Source organism: Pseudochaenichthys georgianus, chromosome 12 (genome assembly GCF_902827115.2).
Source record: "Pseudochaenichthys georgianus chromosome 12, fPseGeo1.2, whole genome shotgun sequence".
NCBI lineage: Eukaryota > Metazoa > Chordata > Actinopteri > Perciformes > Channichthyidae > Pseudochaenichthys > Pseudochaenichthys georgianus.
Window position 1 is genome coordinate 25,594,888 of NC_047514.1, and position 17,756 is coordinate 25,612,643.

At 42.5% G+C, this 17,756-nt stretch overlaps 1 protein-coding gene across 1 annotated transcript; it reads left to right on the forward strand.

Moving 5' to 3' along the window:
- The first annotated feature begins 1,857 nt into the window (after positions 1-1,857).
- Positions 1,858-3,565, forward strand: foxd1 (forkhead box D1). The gene has a single exon (XM_034096167.1). The coding sequence runs from the start codon at positions 2,088-2,090 to the stop codon at positions 3,123-3,125; it is 1,038 nt and encodes a 345-aa protein (XP_033952058.1). The 5' UTR covers positions 1,858-2,087; the 3' UTR covers positions 3,126-3,565.
- The last annotated feature ends 14,191 nt before the right edge of the window (positions 3,566-17,756 follow it).

The window sequence follows — 17,756 nt, forward strand, 5'->3', positions numbered from 1 at the left end:
TTTTTTATTAAAAAAACAATAATAAATACTGAGTTAGGCTATTGACTTATTTTAGTGCACTTATACTTTCTAAAAAAAAGAAAATGCAGAAGCGATGAATAAAATACAGCCTTCAATCATCTAAATGGAAAATAACAGTTTACTGTTCACAACAAATACAGATAATATTGGTTGTATGTTTGATTCATTTTACAACAGAACAGTACAAACAAATACTCATATAGGGGCCAGCATAATTAGAGCTTTATTACCAGGATGACAAAGCACTTCCACTTTAAATCAAACTCTTTATTAAAAAATGATAGTTTAAGGGAGGTTAGTGAGTTGATGGTTGTGACAGCTGCAACAGTTTTTCACTTTTATGGGACGTCAAGTGTTTTAATTGTGAGACTCTGTCACCGCTAGATGGCGGTGGTCCAATGGGAACCTCAGAAGGTGATTGACACCTGAACAACTTGTGTCAGCATAAGCTTCAGGTAAATATGTTTTATTTGAAGTATAAAAGTATTTTTACGCCTAGTGCATCTATACAAAACTGGGTTTATGTTTTTAGATAGAAAAAAGTAAACTTTACATAAGTTTGGTAAAGTTTAAAAAATACATCTGATTTAAGTCAGCAAAATGCAATCATTTGGTAAATGCGTTTGTTTTCGCTATTTAAAGCAACTCTTGATGTTTCACCCAGGCTAACAATAAAAGGAAACCACGTTAAAATAATTTTCGGCCAACTAAGTTATTAACAGTTTTAAAGGCAGATCTGAACGCAGCAAGATGGCGTTAAAAATAATATCAATATACAACATAATCTATAGCATATTCTTACTTTGTTTTGTTCCCTCGCTTTTATTTATTTATAAACTCAGTTTACTCATCTCTGTAAATTAACCATGAACCGAATAATAATGTTAATTCAACAAACATCACTTCACGTTGATTAAGGGTCAATCTATAGATATGTTACGTGTTACAATGTTTGTAATGGCCCTACATGTTTTGTTTATTTTTTTATATAGTTCACATTTTGTTATTTATTTTATGTGATTAACCTGTATAAAATGTATTTCATGTTTTTAGACACTCGTTTAAAATATTCGTTTCATTTTCCTCATTCCATGAAATAAAGAAAGATGATTACAAATGTCCACACACACACCCGGCACTGTGCTCCAGACGCACGGCAGAGGCCTTCTATATCTGGGGCGTGCATGCTCTGCGTGACCCGTGACTGATGCGAGTTAACAGCTGACTCTTTTCCATTACAAATGGCTTGAGGATAATCTAGATAACTACCGGATCACGCAAACTGAGCTGCCTGGATACGGTGCACCAGTCTGCGGCACTATTTCACAAGGCAGTCATGGAAGAAAAAGAGAAAAGCAATCACCACATAAATCTATTTTTATTTTAGCGGACACTTTGTGAGTATTTTTTTATATATTATTTCTGCATATTAGAACAAAATTGCATGTGATTCCTCAATGTAACACACCAGTAACTGCTTAAAGAAATACAACGGTTGTCAAGATATCCACTTCGATCTTTGCAATTACACTTTCTGAACAATCTGTTATTCTTCCAACATCTATTTTTGCGCAAAAACACTGCGGTAGAATACAAACTTCAGATTAATGCGGACTACAGGCCACCCTGAATGACCACTAAAAAGGATGGAGGCCACACCAAACTTACTTTTTTTAAACCACTCAGTTAATTTTCAAAGACCTTTTGTTTTGTGTTATTTAATTTTTTCTCTCTCTTTTCATTTGCCTCGGTGACGTTTCCTGCCCATGTGACCAGGGCGGCAATATAAATACCGGGATATGATCCGCCCCCTCTGTTATTCAGGTTTGGCACCGTTTGTAGGTTTTCCCGGCACATTTCCCTTGCCTGATATCGGGACCGTTCGTTATAGTGGGCGATAAAAAAAACTGAAAACATATGGAAATAGCGAGAAAACAGGGGGACAGCTCTCACCGACGGCGACACGTGGTTCTCTCCTCTCCCCCTCCTCATATGAGTTTTTGAAGAGGGAGGGCATCTCATCGTCTTCCTCATCTGGCGTCGGAGCGCAAAACCGTGTGTGAGCCATGACTCTGAGCTCAGAGATGTCGGATGCCTCCATCCTTTCGGAAGAGACCGACATAGACGTGGTCGGCGAAGGGGAGGATGGAGACAGCCAGACGCGCTCCTACGTGGACGAGGAGGCGCAGATGCACGACGGCATCCTCCTGGACGGCTCTCCTCCGTGCCTGGACGGCTCCACCTCCTCCTACAAGCCGGCGGGCAAGAACACCCTGGTGAAGCCCCCTTACTCCTACATCGCCTTAATCACTATGGCCATCCTGCAGAGCCCCAAGAAGAGGCTCACTCTCAGCGAGATCTGCGACTTCATCAGCAACCGCTTCCCGTACTACAGGGAGAAGTTCCCGGCATGGCAGAACTCCATCAGACACAACTTGTCCCTGAATGACTGCTTCGTGAAGATACCGAGGGAGCCCGGGAACCCTGGGAAGGGCAACTACTGGACCCTTGACCCGGAGTCTGCTGATATGTTTGACAACGGAAGCTTTCTGCGGCGCAGGAAGCGCTTCAAGCGGCAGCAGGCACAGGACTTGCTGCGGGAACACAACAGCTTTATCCCCGCGGCTGCTGCGTACGGGTACGGACCGTACGGCTGCGGAGGATACGGCATCCAGCTCCAGTCCTACCACACACACTCTGCACTTTTTGCGTTTCAGCAGCAGCAGCAGCAGCAGCAGCAGCAGCAGCAGCAGCAGCAGCAGCAGCAGCAGCAGCAGCTGCACTCCAGGCACTCACACACCGGGACCATTATCCCCGCGCCCTCTTTGATGACCACGGATTTAGCCAGGACTAGGTTCTATCCCCAGCTCAGCTCCAGCCTGGGCTCAGCCAGCGTGCAGGCTGCAGTCCCGGTGCAGAAGTCCAGCTCCCCGGTGCAGAGGTCCCCCTTCTCCATAGAGAGCATCATTGGGGGGTCGCTGAGCCCCTCCAGGACTTCCCCGGCCGTTATCTCGGTGTTAGCCTCCTCTCTGGGGCCTCCAGCAGCCGGCCACCCCGCAGAGATCTTCCCCAGCAGACTGTTGAGCGGCTCTAGCGACTGTTAAATGTCTTAAAAACTTTTCCAGAGACTAAACAGCAACAATAACAAAAAACGCCCCTCTTCGAAGGTAGGATTATTTTTGTATGTTTGTTGGATAGCACGCAGCTGAATGATGGACATAACAAAGAAATCACTATTTGTGCCTATATTCATGCTGTTTAAAAATATATATTTATGTTCATGTTTTTCGGTGTGAATCAGACTACCACTTGTGTTTCCATGGAGCAATTCGTTTCAGTCACTGTTTAGGGCGTCTCAGGATAAGGACTCAATGGAAGGGTTACTAATGATCACATGTGTGGAGAATAGGCTGATGATGTATTTGTGTCAAACACATCCATGTTTTTTTGTATTATTGGCAAATCAGAACGTTTTTTTTAAGGTTTTGATTTGAACTTTGTATTAAAAAAACACAGAGAGCAAAGTCATACATTTATAATAATAATAATAATAATAATATGCAGTGTGTGTTTATTTCAGTAATAAAACATTGTACATTTTTTGGCAAGTTTTGTGTAATTGAAGTGTGATCTTTTTACACAGTTTGTTTTTCAACAAGAATAAATTTCGTTTTGCAAAAAAGGTAATTTGTTTGGAAATACAATTATTAATTAACATAGAGCCTTCTGGGCCTATATTACCACCACAGGGGTTTAAAGTTAGGAAGAAATGAGGCTATACTGCAAACATATCTCAAATAGGAAGTGATTTGCCCTTGAAAACTTTATTTGAACTTTACATGGGATTATGCTAATGTTCTCTCAGCTGACAGGACACGGATATATAACATCAGTATGGCTTTAATGGGGGTTTGAAAGTGTTTTATATTGCAGGAAGTGTTTGTGATCAGGTTGTTCAGATGTGGTACATTATCTAAAGTCAGTGCTGTATGCTTTGGAACATGCGCGCACACGAGGCCTGCGTGTCCATCTGACCTCTCTCACACTCATCCTCGTAATGACGGTGAGCGGACAGGAGGGTGTCACTGGGTGAGCAGGCTGCATTCTGCCTGCTCCAGGTCGGTGATTATCCCGGTGCTGGTGTCGACAGCTGGCCAGCTCTTGAGAAAACAATCCTCGTGTACTATGTCACGATCTGCTCTGATTTGACACGGTGTTCTAACCAGAGAAAAGAAATTGCAGTGGAGTCTTGCTCTGCTGTGCCACGGGGGACAACAGGGTCTGCGTGCAGGCAGATATGTCGTGCAGGTTAAAATCATCTTCACCCACTTTACATTTTTTTGTGTTTACTCCCATTTATTTGACAGGAAAGGGCATGTGTGGTGACACAAGAAGCCAAATAGTGTGCCACGTTTTACGCAGAAAATTACGCACCAAAATAGCCACAGTAAAATAGGGTTAGTAACACACTAGGAGATTATATGTTTGCATTGGATTAAAACACAACAATCAATGCACAGTATATTGACTTTCTATATGTGCAAGTGCAGATAGTAACTGTGTAGTAGCAAGAAGTGATGAATTACACAGCCTACAATTGTTATATGAAATACAAATAATCAGTTTTAGAAAATACCAAAAATATTGGTTTTATTTTTCGCCCTCAGATCTTTCTCATTCATTTGACTACAGAAGGGCATGCGTACACACAAGTATATAGGGGCCAGTAGAATTGGATTACGTTATATTTTTACATTACTATTTTCAAAAACATATTTCTTTGTGAAGCAGGTGCTGCAGGGCTGGAGCTCCTGTGTGAGGCTGCATGTGTTTCCCTTTAATATTTCACGAGTTTGCATGCAGCATGTACTGTAGCCGCGCTGCTTCCGTGACTGGATGTGTGCGCGCGGCCGCTGCGCATGTCTGCAGCCCTGATTCAAGCAGCGTGTGTAGTAGATAGCTAAATTGGTGCAGCGCTTAGAGCCAGTTCAGTAGGCCACGGGAGGACAGTGATTGCGTGATGATGTAACACGCAACTAGAGACTGACAGGCACACTCACACACTCACACACACACACACACACACACACACACACACACACACACACACACACACACACACACACACACACACACACACACACACACACACACACACACACACACACACACACACACACACACACACACACACACACACACACACACACTGAAGAGAAGGAGGTCAGTTGTAGTGTATAGACTTGTTTACAAATAGAGTATAGGTTAAACAGGGAACATGCGAGAATACATAATGCAATAGGACGAGCTTTAATGACGTGTAGCCGATAAGTTTATATTCCAATTGCGTTTAAAATAATGATACATTATAATATAGTGCTTTTCCAAATTACTATAAGAGTCCATTAACAGTGTGTTTGGATTACGGTGTTTATATTAGCCTTGAAAAGCCTATTTATTATGCCGTGTATACACACATAATGTGTTTTACGCATTAGATGTGATATATTGAATACTGTGGTACATATCATGGTGATTTATGGTCTACAAAAATGCTATTCTCTATACAATGGTGCAACTATGTGTCTACGGTCCTGTTATATTCTGTAGGATTTCCTGTACTCAACTTAAAGTTAATTTAGCAGTCTTTCCTCTGTCTCGTTGCTGTGGTGTTAGCTTATTTTCTAAATACTCGTTTCTAATAATATGAGTTTGTTAATGCGAATGAATGGATGTTTCCAAACGTATCCTGGGCTTCAAACTATTTAAAATCATACTTTGGACACACGGATTTAATACCAAGCATTCTTTCGCCATATTGAAAACACGTTCCATTAAGAATGAATGAAGCAGACTCTCCTTTATGCCTCTGCAGGCCATGCTATCGTGGTATAGCCTAGCTACAAGGCTACATTTTTGAAAGAATCGTTTTTAAATGATGCCATTTTGAATAAGATATAATGTATCTGAAAATAAATCCTGGTTAAAAAAAAGACTCAATAAAATGAATAATAATTATATTTTTGAAGAAAATTGACGACGACGGCAAGTTCTATCATTCTTAGCCAATGGGAAACGTGCACTCGTTCGGTTGATTACAAAAGGTTATCACATAAATAAATATACCGGTTCCGGGTTGTATGGTAAATCACCACAAAGGTCTTTAAGATTTTCGTCCTGATAAAAACAGACTAGGCTATAGCCATTACTAAAATGCATTATTCATTTAAGCCTATTAGCAGTATAGTAGTATCCCACATATTCAAATGTATCACTCAGAGATATAATAAAAACATAATTAAACAGGCCTATTATTTTAAATAAAGCCTTGTTGGGTTTAAAATGGAGCAGTCAATATTTAAGGGCATTTATTTGATTGAATTTATACAAAGTCAAATCAGGTGCAATTCCTAAACGTCATTTAAATCATAATGCTGTATTGGCTACTTTTGTACACAAACCTCTTATAGTACACACATGTTAAAGAACAAATCACAGCAAGATATATATACAAAGAAAAACATAATTTAAAAAAGCTGAACAAAGAGTGGTAACAAAATATAAGGTTTGTTTTCAAGAAGGGAAAACATTGATCCAGAGTCTCAGGGTTAGCTTTGTTAAGTGTTTTGTCAGGGGCAGTTTAGCGCCAACAGCAGAATAGGTGGGTAATCCTGCAGTTAAAAAGGAGCTTGTCATGGATCATGTGGGCATCAGCCTTCTTGAGCATGACTGAAGCTCAGTTAGCAGTTTATCCTGCTGGGTCACAGGTCATGAGGAGAGGGGACAAAGCACCACACTCAGCCCATAAAACACATTCGGCTTTGGGTAAATGTGTTGGGCCATTCAACACGGGGGGAATAATCTATATTTCAAAGGAAGTCGTAAAGACTTTTGCTACTAATAAGAAACCTAGTGCCAGTAAACGGCACATTTTGCACCACCTTTAGACACCTATATGAATAAATAAGTATCAACCCCAGCAGCTGCACATCACGCCACTAGCAGTGTTTGTAAAGACAGAGCAGCAGCAGGGAACATTTAAAACTATTTGGACGTGGATTTAATCTGTGAAAACACGCAAAATAGGAGTTTTTCCTGGCTTAAAATGTGTGCTACGAAATAAAAACAATAAGTATTGATCACTCATTTCAAAAAACCTTTTTGCCCCAATATGCTTAAATACACCAGTCTGTTGCTTTCATGAGGTTTTATTTGTATTTAATATAAATAACAACAATGCTGTAAAATAGGATTTTGTAATAAGATTGTTTTTGTATAAGAAATATTCTAACCTTTCTAACACCGTTATATAAAAATAAATAAAAATAAATCATAAATGCAAGTTGACCTGCAGTCAGAGGAGTTGAGTCTAATTAAAAACAGTTTATGAAGCGGTGCAGTTAACATGTTGTGCTTCTGGCCTCGTAATGCCTCCGTCAAGTGTGAGCGGAAGTCCTCAGTGAGGTGAACCAAGTTATGTATATGTTTTTAATTGTTCTGTAATTAATAATGCAAGTTAAAAATGAACATCATCATAATAATCGTGAATTACTGTGCAAGTCGAACAAACCAATAATAATGACTGCTGTTAGAAATATGGTTTTACCCCATGATAATACAAATTCAACATCTCAAATGGTCTCTTTAACATTTAAACAGCAATAAAAACATAGAGTATATATATATATGAATAAGTAAAGAAATATGTCTTGAAAGAAAGATACGTTTAAAGAGCTTACATAATAACCACAGAGAAAGTATGTGTTTCTATCTTGACTCAAGTTTTAAATATGTATTCAAACAAGTTGTCAATATATATGCAAATGTCATCATTAAGTTCATTCATTTACTTTTTCCATTCATGTGTAAGCCCCACACGAGAACACATATATGTGTTTCTTAAATATATATATATAATGAAAAATACAATAGAATTTGTTGAACTAGAAAGTTGTACTTATTACAGGGATAACTCACACTGACCGGCAGCACTACGTGTGTCATGTTATCCCTCAGACCATGGGTTTGAATCAGAGGCAGGACTGTGTGCCTTAACCTGGGATCCTCTGCTGAAGTGACCTGTCTGGAAAACAGAGGAGGAATATGAAGAAAAAGAGAGCAATTGGAAAAGGGGCGAGTAAAAGGAATTACATTTAAAAGTAGAAAGAGTGTATACCTCCCAGGGAGGTGCAGAATCTCTCCATCTGCTATTCAGTGTGAGCAGGCGCTACACTTATCCCTCTCTAAAGGGAGCTCCGCTTTCCACCCCATTAAAAAGTTTGGGAACTAATGCCACCCCTGAATGCTACCCTAATTAGAGGTTGCTCGGAGCTGCAAGGACCTGCCACACAAGAGTGGCTTTGGGATGGATTCTGCGTCCCCCCTTTTGTCACGCCGTCGTTTAGCTCGCTCTTTTTCTGACCCATTACAACTTTCTTTCTGTCTTTCTTCCCTTTCTTCTTTCGGTGTCCTCTCATCGGAGCTTGCTCACACAAAAAGGAGAACCAAGCTTTCATCATGTTTTAGCACTTTTGATCCAGACAGAGTGATGGGGAAAGTGCCCAAGCATACAGGCGCAGCGCTGGAAGGTAACTAAGTACATGTACTCAAGTACTGTACTTACAATGTTGAGGGACTTGTGTATTTCAATTTTATGCTACTTTGTACTTCAACTCAACTCAAATTCAGAGGTAAACCGTGTACTTCTACTCCACTACATGTATTTAACACCTTTAGTGACTTCACAGATCTGGATGAATGATGTGAAATATAATCAAGTGTTGAATCAGACTTTAGTTCCACCTGGAGTAAATCCACCAGCTACCCTGCAGTCTACAAAGTACTTCAGACTAGCTGCACCTCCACCAGCTTTGAGAACACTTTCATGATCAATCATTATAAAACACATCATATATATTATTCTGAAATGGACCAATCTGCACAACGACTACTTTTACTTTAAGTATATTTTGATGCTAATACTTTTTACTTGGGCATCAATGGCACTGCAGGACTTTTACAACTTTTACATTCACTGTACAGAAGTGATGGTCCACGATGAGCCGTACAGTTTCAGCATGAAGTGTTTGACAGAGAATGAAAGAGTCTGGCTCCAGGCCGCTGCAGACAGAGAGGAGAAGCAACACTGAGCTTTCACCACCTCATGAACTATACACGCTGACGCGTCCTTGCACATCATTTATTTAGCTGAAGACTTTCGGAGGTGTTTTTATTGTTCTACATCTTGCCTGTCTAACCCCGGTGTGAACCCGCAGATCCGGGATCTGCTGCAGAATTATGTTACTGCCTCTCACTGCATTTTTCACTTTTCTTTTTCGCCCTCCACGTGTTTGCTTTGGCATGCTATCCGCTCACGCAAACAACTGGGGCCCGTAGCTTATCCATCACGCTTGTGCAGAATGTGATGATAAAATAACAGGCGGCTTGAAACAAACCATTTGTTAGCAGAATGTATTATTCTGTCCACTTGAAACAAAGTACAGAGGTTACCTAGACATCTCCTACTTAGATTACAACAATAAATAGTACAAAAAGAAGTTGGCTGCACAAAGTCCAGCAGCTGTGTGATGTCATCGCAGCATCCGCCGAGCGTCTGCATCCCACACATCGTTTAACATCATCGCGTTACCGTTCAGAAGGCTCTCTGCTTTTCACTACCTGCTTCAGGCCTGATTGGTTACATGCAACAACGCCTTTCAGTCGTAAACACTTCATGGAGCTCCTGCAGCCGTTCATCATGGTGACGCCCGCAGGTAATCCACACCGGAGCTGCAGCGGACACAGCATCTCCTCGAGCCTCTCGGCACAGACTGCCAGCCCTCAGAGCGGTACACTAACAGTCATATCACAGCAAGTATTCAGAACTTTCATTATATTCAAAGAGCTGTATGACATCCTTCGCTTTAAGGAAATTTATAAAAAAGAATAATTAGACAGTGTGAAGATGTCATAATATTGTCATTCTGATATTCTGTACAAACTGTGAAGTCCACTGAGAGAAATGTAACATTTGTGATATTGGGCTATATAAATAAACATTGATTGATTGATTGATTGATTGATTGATTGATTGATTGATTGATTGATGGCAGGTAAACTGTTTCGGTGAAGGTACACTTAAAAATGAACCGTTGACTTTATTTAAATGTATTATGTCAACAGTTTCACACAACTGTATTAGGTTAGTTGAGAGCAATACTATTACGTTTAAATAGGTTCAACTTCATATTATTGCTTTCAACTGACCTAATACAGTTATGTGAAATATGTTGACATGATACATTTAATTAAAACCAACTTTTCAGCTTTTCAGTGAAGATTGTTGTGTTTGTGTAAGTGCCTTCATGATACTGTAAGTATTGGTTGTGGTCAGCTGTGATTGGCATCTGCTTTTGAGTAAGTGACAGGTCAAATAAGACGTTCTTCTCCCTGCTTCTTTCCATGGGCTACAAAGAGAATGCCTAAAGTGTACATGTTTTGTGTTATAATAAATGCCATGAATACAAAATGGAATACATATAAAACCATAACAAACAGAGATAGAAAGCTCTAGCCTGGTGGTTAAACATAAAAGCCGCGTTCACACTGCGGTACCTTTCCCACAAAGGTTCATGCGAACTTAGTTCATGATCGCGTTCACACCAAAAAGAGCCGGTACTAAAAGTAGTTCATGCGAACCTTTTTACCCCCTCGAAAGTCCCTGCTAGAGAGCAGGGACTTTCGAGCGGCTCATTTGTGAGAAAAGAGCTATATTTCTGATTGGCTGGGCGGATTGCAAACCACGCTCCGTAAAACTCCCAAAAAGTTTTGTGAAGCCGCCATTTTATTATCCTCGCATTAGCATTATTAGCATTAGCATTAGCCCAGCGCAGAAACGCAGAGAGACTAACTTATGGCAACACAAAATAAAACATGGGAGCGGTGGAGATGAGGAGGTGTCGGCGTTCTGGCGATTTACTCGGAAGGCTTCAGTGGAAGCTGCTGGGACTCCCAGCAGCTTCTACTGAAGCCTTCCCCAACTCCGGGGACTTCCGGCCGGGGACTTTGGGCGGCAGTATACGCCGTGAAGTGGTTTGCGGCCTGCCAGTAAACCCAAAGCAGAAGAAGAAGAAGTGACGTCAGCGGCTTCATTTGCCTAATCCACCCCAGGGACTTTTTCTGGTGTGAACGCGATCTGTACTTAGTTCATGAGAACTAAAGAGTTCTCATGAACTAAGTTCGCATGAACCTTTGTGGGAAAAGTACCGCAGTGTGAACGCGGCTAAAGACTTGTTTTACTTCCTCAAAAAGCTTCCAAGTTTGAAACTTCAGTCTGTATCCTCTGCCTGATGTCACGGATTCCTCAACGACGATGGCCTTGTCACTCAAAGGGGAAGACATCAACAGTGGAAGCCACCCATGCCGGCCCACTCACTCCTCACTCTTCCTTTTCCTAAATACCCTTCGCTCTCTCCTCCCCCAAACATTCCCTCCTGTTTGTACACTTCTTCGCCTCCCATCCTCCTCTCTCTCTCTCTCCGCCTCATTGACTCGACCACAAAGTGTCTATGGCAGATGACTCGATCTCTGAAAGGGAACAGGGAGACGTGGAGCTGAGCATTTAAGTGGTGGGCTTCAATCCGCCCCACCTCTCTTTCTGTGTCACTGTGTCTTCCAAGGCTTTTGGAAGTCTGCCTGATGCGTCTCCATGTTTGACAACGGGCTCTTCTCACACAGCAAACAGATCAACGCACAATTAGAAACAGAGACTTTTGGATGTAGGCTTTGCCAAACTGTGAGCCACATAAAAGACACAACCATGACCCTCTGCTATGTATTAGGGATGTGAGGCTTTGACTTTGTGATCACACACTGCATGGTTATGTATGACATTGTCGAGGTGAGGGATATGCCTTAGAGACACGTTCTTAAATTGTCAGCTGCCCTCTGAGTCATGACTCGATAATGCCTGGAAAAAGATCAATTACTGGGGGAGTGAGAGGAAATACAGTACATGTGAGTATTTGAGTGTTCATTTCCCAAGCATGTTCTAATGTATGCAGCTAACAGTGGCCTGGAGGACCTTCTGGAGAGTGACAGAGGTTGTCAAACCCACCTCCATTCCCTTCCTTCCTCTCCACAGGTTTGATCAAATCAAAAAATAAAACATATACCTTGAGTGCAACAACCATGTTGACTCTCAAAGGAAGGAAGGACACTGGAACAACACTGTCTTGCTGAAAGCCTCCGTTTGTCGGCAGTGCCAGTGCTAAAACATATAACTGGCAAGATCTCACTAAAGTTGAAAAAAGATTCTGTTCTATTTGATACTTCCTCCCAAGGCAGTAGGCACTTCCTGTTCCCCGTCACAACATTTTCAGGGGCCTCTATCAAAGTATAACGTCGTCAGGGGGTGTCCATTGGCCCCTGTGCTCCAGGGTGGTCAAGCCCGCCAATTCTGAGCAGAACTCTGTTGGATATGTGAAGTATCTCCACTGATCGGTAACCAGATACACATTCAGGGCCCAGCAGGGTTCCGCAGACCTGCTGAAATGTAGCCTTGCTCTGATGTTAGCACAGGCTACTTTTACAGGCTGATTTCGTATGCAAGTCCACTGCTAACACAAGCGTAATAAGTACCACACATCTGCACTCCTACTCAATTCACAAAAAGTGCAACATTAGTAGTAAAGAGGTCCGACTTGTGTGTTTACTGACGTTCCATAAAATGAAACCTCTTCATGAATCCAAGTTAACTCCATAATCACTCTATTTCACCTTTTATCAACGCTCAGAGTGCCTCACTTATGCTCCATTTTGCCCTCTCATACGGGGCAACGCTGGAAAAGTGGCTTTTACACACCCACATGCCATCAGTGCACACATACTCTTACATGGGAACACCAAGACTAATTACCACCGCCCAATAGTGGTCATTCAGTTTGATCATTATGCAGGCAGACTTTTCTCCAAACAGCAACATATCTGTTATAGCAGGAACCACATTATATTATACATTCATCTCCTCACCAAAAGATGTCCAACTGTTGTTATAGTTACAGTATAAAGCTTCCCTGGTGATTTGTTTATCCTGAGTTGATTGGCAGCTCCTGCTCCTTCTCCTTCTCCGTGGTGTCGTTGGAGTTTGAAGTCACTTTACAACACAACTGGAATCATACCTGGAATACGTGCCACAATTTTGGTCAATTGATTAATTGTGTGAAATGTAACTGTAGCTATAGTTAGCATGCTAAGGTAACCAGCTAACCAAGTTCATTATTCCTCATTTGTTCTTGCCAGTCTCCAACGCTATTTTTTTGTCATTCAAATCATCAACTCGATATTTATACTTATATCTAATTTAATATATTATTGTTAAATATGAAAGCATCATAATAACATCATATTTGTTATTATTGAAGAAAATCTCCTTCATTTCAAATGATGGAGTGTCCTGTGAGATGTTACCATGTGACATGGTTTTGGTATTTTCTTCCATAATTCATAAAGTTATGAAAGGGGGGTGAGGTTCCAAACCTGCATCTCTTCAGATAGAATACAAGTAATTATCAATAATGAAACATACATTTATATAATTAGACAATTTTACAGTCGGGTTGGCACTTGGAGTATTTCGTTTTGTGACCTAAGTATTCTTTTAAAAACCCTCCTGTTGTCTTCGGGTCAAATCTGACCGATTTACTACTTTCATCAATCATAACTTTTTAGTTTTACATTCGATTGCATTAAGGCTTCATGACATCCTTCAGAGGAGACATTTGAACAATGAAACTGCTGATCACACTTTCATTGAGTTTTGGATGATTTAGTCAACTTTGTAACACCATGGTGTTCCCGTCCATAAAGAAGGAAGGAATTAGTAACCATCCGGATCAGATAACACACACACACACACACACACACACACACACACACACACACACACACACACACACACACACACACACACACACACACACACACACACACACACACACACACACACACACACACACACACACACACACACACACACACACACACACACACACACACACACACACACACACACACACACACACACACACACACATACCATGTATACATCACTTCAGGGGACATTACATTGACTTACATGCATTTCCTGGAGATTTACCCTAACCTTAACCATAACCAACACATGCCTAACCCTAACCCTTACCCTTAACCTTACCCTTATCCTAACCCTAACCCTAATCCTAACCCTAACCAAGTCTTCACCCTAAAATTAATGACCCCCCTCATGGGGACCTCCAATTTGTCCCCATAAGGGAGGCGAGTCCCCACACGTGACTATGTAAACAGATGTAGGTCCCCACAAGTATAGTAATGCTAGCACACACACACACACACACACACACACACACACACACACACACACACACACACACACACACACACACACACACACACACACACACACACACACACACACACACACACACACACACACACACACACACACACACACACACACACACACACACACACACACACACACACACACGTTTACAGTTTGAAAGGGTGTTAAATGAAATGTGGTGATGATGAATGTGGTTTTTGTGTTAATGTAATAGCAGTTAAAACAGGACCGGTCAAACTTGACCGCAAACACCAAAGTAAGGGGGGGGGGAATGAAGACACTAGGAGGGTTGAAACCTGCATATGCTCTAATTTAGACTTGTTCAATGGGTCTGTTCTGGTTTCTTAGTTGTTGTTCAAATTAAGCAACTAAACGATCAAAAAAGAAAACAAATGGACAGCAGCAACTTCAACCCTAACTATGTGTTGCATCTGAAACATTGTGACCTTCTCCTCTTCCTGAGACAATATGTGTGGTGGGTTTCGCTGAACATGCAGGGCTTCACTAATTGTGGTCTGCAGTATGTGAAGCCTAAGATAACATTATCAACATTTGTTTTAAAGTCGGTTTCTGTTTCTTTAGCCGAGGAGCTTTCTCAAACGATGCCCTGAGTACTCTTCAGTGGCTGTTTATTCTTTACAGATTCATGTTCACATCCAGCCAACGCACACATGGTAGAATAATACATTTGGAAACTTTCAACAGAACTGGATTAAAGAGAGTTCTTGTTTTTGGAGGAAAGATATTAGGCGCTAGACAAACATGGAGGAGTTTTGACAATGAGTGAGACGGCTTAGAGGAGGAAACTTGCTTTAAGGAGCTTGGTATGTTTCCTTAAAGTCGTTTAAAGGAAAACAGCATGTGTTCATGTCCATTCCTCAAACCCAGGATTAATATTATTTATTTTTATAGCATCTTTATACGCCAGGTGCACTCAAAGCGCTTAAACAACATGGCACACATCACAAATTAAAACAGAGAACAACTAATTCACTTCAGGTCAGGTCAGGTCTTTTTGCACGTATGCAGCGTATTAACATAACACTTTAAGATAAGATAAGATTAATCCTCGTGGGGAACTTCAGGAGTTTAAGCAGCAACAGAGTAAGAGTGAAAGTACAGAACAGATTCACACAAGATTAATACAATTAAAGATACAAATGTAATTATATACAGATAAGTAACTTTTAAAACAAGAAATACATTAAATGAACATATATATTTGAGTCCGAGTTAAATATATTTACATGTATGTGTGCAGGTCAAGTTATTGTGCAAACAGTGCAGATTTGATGTACAATACGTGTTACTAAGGGACACAGGAGGTTAAAGGTATCATAATACAAAAAACACATTTTTGTTATCCCTCTCAGTAAAATAAAAGACTAAATGAATAAGTACAATGACAAAATAATAATAATACAATTAAACAATACAAAATACATTTTGGGCTGACAGCCCAGGAGCACAGCGGAGGGCCCGGAAGGGGGACTCGGGCGGACGGCCCCCGGCGAGACAGGTGAAGGAGGGACATCCAACGGAACAAGACATGGGATTGGCAGGACACCCAGCGGAAGAGTAGTCGGCAGGACCCCCAACGGAACAGGACATGGGCTGGCAGGACCCCCAGCGGAACCTCCAACGGCACAGGACATGGGGTTGGCAGGACCCCCGGCAGAAGAATCGGCGACGGGGCCTCCAACGGCACAGGGCACAGGGTTGGCAGGACCCCCGGCAGAAGAGTAGTCGGCGGGACCTCCAACGGCACAGGACACAGGGTTGGCAGGACCCCCAGCGGAACCTCCAACGGCACTTGAGTAGGGAATTGAGTGGGGACTCGAGAGAGGGCTTGAGAGGGAACTCGAGAGGAAACCCGAGAGTTGACTTGAGAGTGGACTTGAGAGGGAACTTGTGTCGGTCGGTACACCGACAGGACACGGGGAGCTGGCGTCGGCTGGAGAGCCAACAGGAGACGAGGTGCTGGAGTCGGCCGGTACGCCGACAGGACTCGGGGAGCTGGCGTTGGCCGGTAAGCCAGTCCTGGAGCCGAAACTGGAGTCGGGACCATGGCTACTGGGGCCAGTACTGAAGCCGGAACCATGGCTGCTGGGGCCGGAACCATGGCTGCTGGGGCCGGAACCATGGCTGCTGGGCCCGGTAATGGGGCCCGAACCATGGTTTCTGGGGCCAGGACTGGGGCTGGAACCATGGCTGTGTGGGCCGGTTCTGTAGCCAGAACCATGGCTGCTGGGCACGGAACCGGAACACGGAACCATGGCTGTGTGGGATGGTACTGGAGCACAGAACCATGGCTGTGTGGGCCGGCACTGGAGCATGGAACCATGGCTGCTGGGGCTTGGGTTGCGAGCCTGGACTTGCGACTCCTTCTCTTAGAAGCCGCCTGAATGCTCCGTGGACCTACACAAGTTCCAGAAAACGACTCCTGGACAGGAGCAGGAACTGGGGCAGAAGCACGGGTTGACTCCAGACGGAACCCACCGAGGCGTATGGTGCCAGGCTGGGAATTGGGAGGCAGGGGGCTAGCATGCCAGGGGCTAGCAGGCCGGGAAACAGGTTTGACCCCAAAGCTGCCCAAAAAGTCCTCCACCTACTCGGGGAGCAACTCCCTCAACCAGAGCCTTGAGGTTACCTCCTGGCGTGCCGCAGAAATAACTGACTGCCTCTCTTCACTACTGGAGGCATATCTAAAGTCATTCCTCAAGCATTTTAAATTGTACTTCACCTCGTACAAACTGTCTGCTGGGTCCATTCTCGGTCGGCTCGTACTGTTATGGTTGAGTGAAGGAAGCAGGACCCAAATGCAGATAACTCTGATAAACCCAAAACAGAACACTCCCCGGTGAACTCAGTCACCAACAAAAGACGAACCAACACTGAACACAGGAAGAGACAAGACTAACTACAGGGAGGGACGAGAAACGAGATGAGAAACAGCCGGACAGGGGAGGAGAAACACAAGGGCGACAGGTGAACACAATCAGACAACTAGACACACCAGGGAAACTAACGACAGGGGAAGACACAGAGAGAGGGACCAGACGATACACAAGGGAGACGGGGAGAACCGAACAGCAAAATAAACCCAAACCTAGGACATACAAAACTAAAAACGTGACATAACATGAGAATCGTGACAGGGATGTCGCTAATAAAGTAAAAACCTATCAAATAAATAAAACAATGTAAAAATAAAGAAATAATGAAGATTAAAAGACCATTTAAAATGGGGGTGTCGTTAATAAAAACCTCATCGAAAAAGATGTGTCTTTAGATGTTTAGCTCTCAGAGAACCTGACAACAGGATGCACCAGCT